The sequence below is a fragment of the Miniopterus natalensis genome, chromosome 2 (assembly GCF_054644295.1).
Source record: "Miniopterus natalensis isolate mMinNat1 chromosome 2, mMinNat1.hap1, whole genome shotgun sequence".
Lineage (NCBI taxonomy): Eukaryota > Metazoa > Chordata > Mammalia > Chiroptera > Miniopteridae > Miniopterus > Miniopterus natalensis.
Window position 1 is genome coordinate 139180815 of NC_142082.1, and position 8317 is coordinate 139189131.

General features: G+C 49.5%; 1 protein-coding gene across 2 annotated transcripts; it reads left to right on the top strand.

Annotated features, from left to right (window-relative positions):
• Positions 1-1014: 1014 nt before the first annotated feature.
• Positions 1015-7648, top strand: SMUG1 (single-strand-selective monofunctional uracil-DNA glycosylase 1). Of its 2 annotated transcripts, none has more exons than XM_087814631.1 (3): positions 1015-1043; positions 4917-5218; positions 6231-7648. In XM_087814631.1, exons 2-3 carry the CDS (start codon positions 4928-4930, stop codon positions 6756-6758), a joined length of 819 nt encoding a protein of 272 aa, XP_087670757.1. In that variant the 5' UTR covers positions 1015-1043; positions 4917-4927; the 3' UTR covers positions 6759-7648. The 2 variants fall into 2 exon arrangements, with proteins under 2 accessions (XP_087670757.1, XP_016073504.2); XM_016218018.2 differs by lacking the exon at positions 1015-1043 and adding an exon at positions 1205-1525.
• The last annotated feature ends 669 nt before the right edge of the window (positions 7649-8317 follow it).

Genomic DNA, 8317 nt, shown 5'->3' on the forward strand with positions numbered 1-8317 from the left:
TATCAGAGCATCCCTGCTCACAGTTCCCTGAAGCTCCTGCTGCACCCATTAAATTTTTGTCTGTTGGTAGGAGAGCAGAGGAGGCTTGGGAAGGGGGTAGCATTCTTGTTCTCTCACTTTTTCCTGTGCTGGGTTTATTGGTCTCCTTCCTTACTATCTGCAGGGAGACCTCGCTTCTCCCTGATCTGTTATGGCTGTGCGGAAGTGTGCAGGGGATGGGGATGGGAAGAATCTAGAAGATAACTGACTTTAGGGAGGGTTCCAGCCTAATGAAAATCTTATAGTCAGGATACAGAAACAGACCCAGAGGACAAGAACAAAACTAGGAGTGGGACAGTTTTGCACATTAGTATTTGAGGAGGTGATCGGGAATGGACTATTAGGTGCAGCCATGGGATTGGGATGCGTCAGGAAAGGTATGGGGTGGGGTTTGGGAATGATAGGAGATTATAGGGCTTGGCAAATAGCAGGGCAGAGGAGGGAGAGACGTCAAATGGTAAAGCCATGGAGACAAGGGCTGGAAGAGACTCAGAGCCACTATTAAGAGTTTTTAGGAGATGACAGAAGCGCCTCTGTGGATGTTCTATATAGTCCTTGGAGGGCTGCAAAGGAGAGCTCTCTTATACCTGGGCAGCAGGAGGGCTAGAAATGGTCTTTAGCCATTGCTAATATCCTCAGGCGAGTTGAGAGGTTGGGGATGGTTGAAGCTCCTTGATTTACAATCCCTTTGGGGAAAGCGCTGTGGATGAGTTATGGAAGGGTGATGCCCTTTAGGGCTTGAACCCAGGATCTCTGAGATCCTTACAAAGCCTGGCCCTCACCTCTCAAATCTTGATTTAGCCCTGTAGTAAGGAATAAACTACAACGCCCAGAGTCGCTTGGAGCTAAGTTAGCACGCTTTCCGGGGATTTGAGTATTTCCGGCGGAAGTGGTCGCGGCTACGCCAATCTCCTGCCCCATACACCGTGGACTACGATTCCCACTGTCCTCCGCGCCCGGGGGCGGAGAAAAGGAATCGGAAGCCGAATGGGGAGCTGGGCCAGGTGAGGAAGTAGGGGGCCGGGGACCTGGGGTGCCGGAGGCGGACTCGGGGTTCACAGGGCTCTGGGGCGGCGGAGGCGGGGCGTCGCAATGTCTGTGTTTCGGGGTCCCTCGCGCTGTTTGGGGCTCGTCCCGGCGCAGGGAACGCGGAGCCCGTGGAATCGCCCCGGAGGCCTGCGAGGAGGAGGCTTTCTTGTCGCGCGGGGCCCGTGGGCGGACGCAGAGTTTCTTGCGGAGCCTTAGTCTTCTGCCCCTGTGAACCAAGAGCAAGGAGGAGGTGGTATTTTTGAGTCCGTGATCTAGGATTTTTATTATTATTGGTTTAAGGATTTTCTGATTGTCCCTGTGGATTTCTGGAGCGCCCATAAGGGACAGGGGAGTGGAGAATGTCTTCGATTCTTTCTTCACTCCCCGGGTTTAGTGTCAGAAAGCCTCGGTGGCCGGACGTACAGCTGGATCACCCTCCGCTGCCTCTGCACTTAATGTAATATGACACTGTAGTTTGTAAAGTATCTGTGTTTCTTAAGCCTCTGGCTCTTGGTGACTTTAGATAGTACCTCCAAATTCCTCTTTGGGGTTCTTACAGTAATTTGTTCGGGACATTAAAGCTTGAACCACAGTGTATTCCAGTTTTATCTGTCGTCTTAGTGGTTTATGAGCCTGGCCTACATTTTTTTCATTTTGGATTTCTTCCCCACCAAGAGACAGACTGTTACATACCTGTCATGTAAGAGACTCATAAATATTGAAAAAAATAAATGAGTTAACTACTGGTGGTATGTTGGGTGGGATTTCTCATTTTAATTTCCTAGATAGAGTTAAATGACTCATTAAGAGAACCTTCTTAGAGTTGAAACTAGGACTAGAATTTGAGTCAAATACCCAGCCTGTGGCTCTTGCTATCACATTAGGCTTTGAAACCCTGGAACACTGAAAATAAGGCCTTGTCACTTTGTGTACTTCCAGCCTTGCTGACTCCAGCATAGGTCTCTAAAGATCAAAGGTAGGTCCATCTTAAGGCTTGAGGGAGATCCCACATCTGGAGCAACTGATCCACTAATGTTGGTGCTACATGGGGAGATGCAAAGCAGGAGACCCTGATACATTTGAGTTCTCCACAACTTCCTTCTCAGCATGTGTTTGAGCCCAGTTGGCCCTGGGTAGCCACCTGGGTAAATCAATTAAAGACTTCTGAGATCAGTCTGGGGAAGGAGTTCCTTAAGTTTGGCCCCTGATTTTTTTTCCCTTTCTCTCTTTTCCTCCAGGCTAGGCTCAGAGAACAGGTTGATGGATCAAGCTGTTGTGTCAACCCTGAATTCCTATCTTGGTTATCCTTAACCTGGGCAAGGGGTTGAGAGGGAGAAAGAACCATGGTCTACTCTGTGGGAGGTCCAGACGTGATGGAAACATGGGCAGAGCCTGGCAAGTCCTGGGAAGGAAGCAGAGTACAAGTGGGCAGCTGAGCCTTCAGTGAATCAGGATATAGAAGTGGAGAGGAGTCCATGAGGAAAGGCTCCTTGGTAGAAGGTAGTTTTAAACAGGGATGGACAGAGCTGAGCAGGTGTTTGTTGACTTCCTAATAAAAGCTAGGACTTTGGAGATGTGGAGGTAAATTGAACATTGACTGGCCTCTGATCTCAAGTATATTGGGTGGGTATGAGTTCATGAAGAAGACACTAACCATGGTGACACTCAGTGGTTCTCGGTCCTTACCAACCATCAGAAACACCTGGGCAGTTTTTTGAAAATACAGATTCCCAGGTCTTGTGCTAGACCTACTCGTGTGGGGTGGGGCTGGGAAGTTATGGCAAATGCTGCAGTGTGTTGAGGAGGGAGGGGTAGTTTGAGCTGCATCTTAAAGGATGGGTATAATTTGTAGGTGTGGAGAGTGGGGGAGTTACAATCCTGGTTGACTTAAGGAGTGTTTGTAGAAATGGCACATGCAAAGTTTTGAAAGTAGGGGTCAAAAAGGCATTTTGAAAGTGTGGTCAGGCTGGAATACTGGGTTTGCATGGGAGTGGTGAGAAGAAAGATTGGAAGGAATGGCCTTTACAGGTTACAAAGCTTGCTTGAGTACTCCCTCTGCATCCTGTCTTCTTCTTCCCTCTCTTCCCTTCTTCCCTCTCCCCTTTCCTCCCCCACTTACACATAACATCTCATTCTATCTCTTATATTAGTAGTAGTAGTATTTTAAAATATATCTTTATTGGTTTCAGAGAGAGGAAGGGGGAGAGAGAGATAGAAACATCAATGATGAGAGTCATTGATCGTCTGCCTCCAGCATGCCCCCTACTGGGGATGGAGCCAGCAATGTGCCCTGACCGGGAATCAAGCCGCAATCTCCTGAATCACAGTCAATGCTCAACCGCTGAGCCATGCCACCCAGGCAATATTATTTTTAAAATAATTTTTATTTTTCAATTACAGTTGACATACAATATTTGTATTAGTTTCAGGTGTACAGCCTAGTGATTAGACATTTATATAACTTACGAAGTAATCACCCTGATAAATCTAGCACCAATCTGACACCATACATAGTTACTACAATATTATTGACTATATTCCCTATGCTGTACTTTACATCCCCATGACTACCAATTTGTACTTAATCCCTTCACCTTTTTCACGCATTCCCCCAACACCCCTCTCATCTGGCAACCATCAAAATGTTCTCTGGCCCAGCCAGGCGTGGCTCAGTGATTGAGCATCGACCTAGGATCCAGGCAATCAGGGTTCGATTCCCTGTCGGGGCACATGCCCGGGTTGCGGGCTGCAGCCGATCAATGACTCTCTCATCATTGATGTTTCTATCTCTCTCTCTCCCTCTCCCTTCCTCTCGCTGAAATCAATAAAGATATATTTAAAAAAAAAAAATTCTCTGTCTATGAGTCTGTTTCAATTCTGCTTGTTCATTTATTTTGTTTTTTAGATTACATATGTAAGTGAAATGGCCCTTATATCAATATTATTAAGTGGATATTATTATTTTTAGTATTTGGATGAGGGAACCAGAGACTGGCCATGATTACATAACTTGTAAGAGTCTATTCTAATAGAGTCTGGTAGTCATTCCACTCACCACTGAGGATTCTTGAATGTGGGCAAGAAGCTGGACTGGACTGGGAGGTTATAGAATTAGCAACCTCCTGGGAGGCTGGTTGAACCATCTAAGGCAAGATGGTTGGGGTGATTAAGAGCTCAGCCTTGAGTCAGATAGTTTGGCTTCAAATCCCATCTTCCTGACTTGCTAACTGTAACTCTGGGCAAGTTCCTTGATCTTCCTAAGCCTCAGTCTTCTCACCTGTAACATGGGAGCAGTAATACTCACCTCATGGGGTTGTTATGAGTATCGGTGAGGTGTATCTGGCACAGAGCACTTGCTTACCACCTGGAAGCTGTTGTAATTAGCCGCCTGTAATTAGTCTCTGAGCTATGGCTTTGCATGTGCATTTTATTCTTTAGCACATTGGTTTCTAGGACACAGCTCATCCTGGCTGGGCTTGTTTTATTAAGGATGACATTAAAGGTGCTGAAATTTTGCCACCAGTAAATATTGGAAACTGACCATATCTTGGCATGGTCTAGGAACTAGTGACTCAAGACCTATTCCTGATGGAAAGGAGGTTTGGAGTGGGGGATGGTTGGTTATGGGTTATTCTCACCAGGTGATGAATGAAGAGGAAGGATACTAGAAACAGGGAGAGAAGGGGTCCTTTCATTACCAAGAACTGAGATGAGCTCAGTTTTGCCTGGAGGTTGGGGGATGATTGATACAGTCTTTTCTGAGCCCGGGAAATGGTAGGGGGGGCCCTGGCCACTTTGAATCCCTCCCACTCTAGGGCTGAGGGGGCCTCTCTCCATCTCTTTTCCAGGTGAAGGCAACATGGCTGTGCCCCAGGCTTTCCCACTGGGACCCTTCCATGAGCCTGCAGGTGCCCTGGTGGAGCCCCAATCCTCCCCTCGAAGCTTGGCTGAGGGCTTCCTGGAGGAGGAGCTTCGGCTCAATGCTGAGCTGAGCCAACTGCAGTTTTCTGAGCCTGTGGGCATTATCTACAATCCGGTGGAGTATGCCTGGGAGCCACATCGCAGCTACGTGACCCGCTACTGCCAGAGCCCCAAGGAAGTGCTCTTCTTGGGCATGAACCCAGGACCCTATGGCATGGCCCAGACCGGGGTAAAGGGCTTGGCTGCCCCTGGTGGGTGAGGTGGGAGGCTCCAAGGTGGATGCTTGATTGTGTGTGCTATGGAGGAGGAAGGTGTGTGGGGCTCCTTTCCCCTCCCAATACACACACTGGCTCCTGTGGGTCTCAGATATTCTCTTGGCCTCACTGCCCATAGTTAACCAAGGACATTAATGGTAGTTCCGTTTCCCCTGTGAGCTGTCCACTAATTGCCTCTGAGAGCCCTTCCTTCCGCCAGCCTCATCCTTACCTCTTACCTTACCGGATCTCCCCTCTCCCTAGAATGTGGTTAGGATCAGGAGGGACCAGGGCTAGTAGGTCCTCAGGAGAGACTGGTTGATGGGTGGGTATGAAATCGATGCAGGCAACCTGGGTTCTGTTTCTTAGCTGAGGAGAGGTTCAGACCGGAGCCAGGCTCCAGGGTCTGCCTGCTTATCTTTCAGACCTCAAGATGAGTGTCTTCCCCTTGGTTGGGGTGCTTGGCAGGTGGGGGAGGGGAAGAGGCTTCAGGGCAGAAGGCTCAATCGCTTTTATTGACCCCAACTGGGGGATGAAAGGTGATCAATGATGATCGATGGAAATGACAGCCTGAAGCTTGGGGCTGAGAGGGCACCCAGAGAGCAGTGGTCAGCCCTGTCCTTGTGCCTCTTCTAACCCTGGCGGCCTTTCTGTGTCAGACCATCGGTCTTTCCTCAGTACTACCTATCATGCCCTATGAAGGGCCAGATATCCCTGTATACTCCCTGTACGTGGTCCCAGAGGCTAGTGGGGATAGAGGCAAACAAACAGATTCTTCTGGACCACAGTCCACATGAAAAAATGGAGAAAGAGGGACAGGATCAAACCACAGGGCCAGGAATCCTTGTCTCAGGCCTTTGGGTGAAGTTGTCAGGGTGTGCCGAGTGTTCAGGCTAGATCCTCATGGAGAGTGAAAAGGGGTCAGTTGGTCCAGAGAACAGGTGTCAGGTGTCCAGTTTGAAGCCCTCATGTCTCTCGCCTCCACAGGTACCCTTTGGGGAAGTGAGTGTAGTCCGAGACTGGTTGGGAATTGGGGGCTCTGTGCTGACCCCTCCCCAAGAGCACCCTAAGCGCCCAGTGCTGGGACTGGAGTGCCCACAGTCAGAGGTGAGTGGTGCCCGGTTCTGGGGCTTTTTCCGGAACCTCTGTGGACAGCCTGAGATCTTCTTCCGTCACTGTTTTGTCCACAATCTGTGTCCTCTGCTATTCCTGGCTCCCAGTGGGCGCAACCTCACCCCTGCTGAGTTGCCTGCCAAGCAGCGAGAACAGCTTCTTGGGCTCTGTGATGCAGCTCTCTGCCGGCAGGTGCAGCTCTTGGGGGTTCGCCTGGTAGTGGGAGTGGGGCGGCTGGCAGAGCAGAGGGCACGGCGGGCTCTGACTGGCCTGATGCCTGAGGTCCAGGTGGAGGGGCTCCTGCACCCCTCACCTCGGAGCCCACAGGCTAACAAGGGTTGGGAGCCAGTGGCCAAGGAGAGACTAAATGAGCTGGGGCTACTGCCACTGCTGACAAAATGAGTGCCCCTGGGGCCTGGCAGAGGGACACATTCAAGGCCCCCAAGTCCTTGGGCAAGCAGATGACTGCACACCTGATGGAGTGGAGCAAAAAGGTCCTCCTCGGCTGCCTGGTTGCTGGGACCTGCCGTGGCAGTTTTGACACTACTCCGACATGCCCTACTGATTCCTGCTTTCTTCCCCTTCCTTTGAGCATTGCCTCTTTGGTCCTGTGATACCTAACTCCACAGAGAGGCAGCACCTGCAAACTGCTTACTTCACTGTTTTGGGAGCCTCTGTTCAGCTGAGCGTGACCTCCAAGGTCATATTTACTGTTTTAGAGAAAAGATCGTGCCAGGATTCTCACCCATTCTCATATGAAAGTGTCCTTCAGCTGACCCTTTTCTCACAGGGACCCGGACAAAGCATGGGACATGGGTATTAAGAATGAACTTATGGAAGACTGAGGCTGAATCAGAGAGAGAAAGAATTGAGTGTGGCAGAGTGGGAAAGGCCCGAAGACCTTTTGAGACTTGTGAACTTTGTGACTTTGGACATGTTGATTAACCTCTCCAAGTCTCAGGATCCTCATCTGTAGAGTGGGGATCCCTGCCTCATGGGGTTGGTGTGGGGATTAACTGATATAACACTTAAAAGTGCCTTGTGTGGTGCCTGGCACATGGATGCTCATTACACCTCTTTTTTCTTGTCTCTGGGTTGGGGAGCCACTGCACTATGAGGGAAGTGCTCCCCCTTGAAGGCCTTGCTGAGCAGGCGGGGGTGGGGGAGATGTCTCTGCCTCCACCTGTGGCCTGGGTGAGGGCAGATTTACTCTGCCAGAGGTGGACCAATGGCTTTATGAAAAATCCAGCCTGTGATTTTTCAGTCTAAGCATTAAAAGCTCCTAAATCCTTTTGTGTTGGTGCTTTTTTCCTCTCCTGCATGTCAGGGGTGGGAGGTGGTAGTTTAGATTTTCCCCTCTTACCTCTTTACTGTTTGCAAAGGGTTCTCTTGGGTGGCTGGTGATGATGTAAACAGGTCTCCAATTGCCTTTCCAAAGCAGTGGGGTCTCTGTTAGGGGTCTGTCCAGTGGCTTGTCTGCTATTTAGGGCACTCTGGGGAGCAGGTGATGGGTGGGTGGGAGCCTGGTATCTCCAGCTAACTTATTTTTTATGTCTGTTGCATGGCTGGTTGCTGTGCCCATTTGGTAAGTGTTGGGAAAATGAATCAAGTTGGGAGCAGAGAAAGTCTTAAGACCACCTTAATGAGAAACACACAGACTCTCCTGGGACAGGTCATCTCTAGCTTTTAAAATTAAGATTTTTAGTATAAGTGTCTGAGTCCCTCCCCCATTCTCCCCATCCCACGTTGTTTAATAAAGAATTTGATTGGTCTTTGTCCTTGGTTCTTTGGAAGGAACCTCTAAATCCTTGGAATTTCCCAAGCTATAGGAGTTTCTTTGTTATTCATGGTGGGTCCCTCAGACCACACCTGAGTTTATGATGAAGTTTGACTAAGGATGAGAGTGACACTGCCAGAAAGACCAACCATGTGATTAGAGGGTTGGGGCTTTGAGCCAGGTG

Bases quoted from the DNA above. Each gene is read 5' to 3' on its own strand.
- SMUG1 (XM_087814631.1), top strand. From the start codon at position 4,928: ATGGCTGTGCCCCAGGCTTTCCCACTGGGACCCTTCCATGAGCCTGCA. The intron at 5,219-6,230 runs GTAAAGGGCTTG...TCGCCTCCACAG, and splicing joins ATGGCATGGCCCAGACCGGG to GTACCCTTTGGGGAAGTGAG.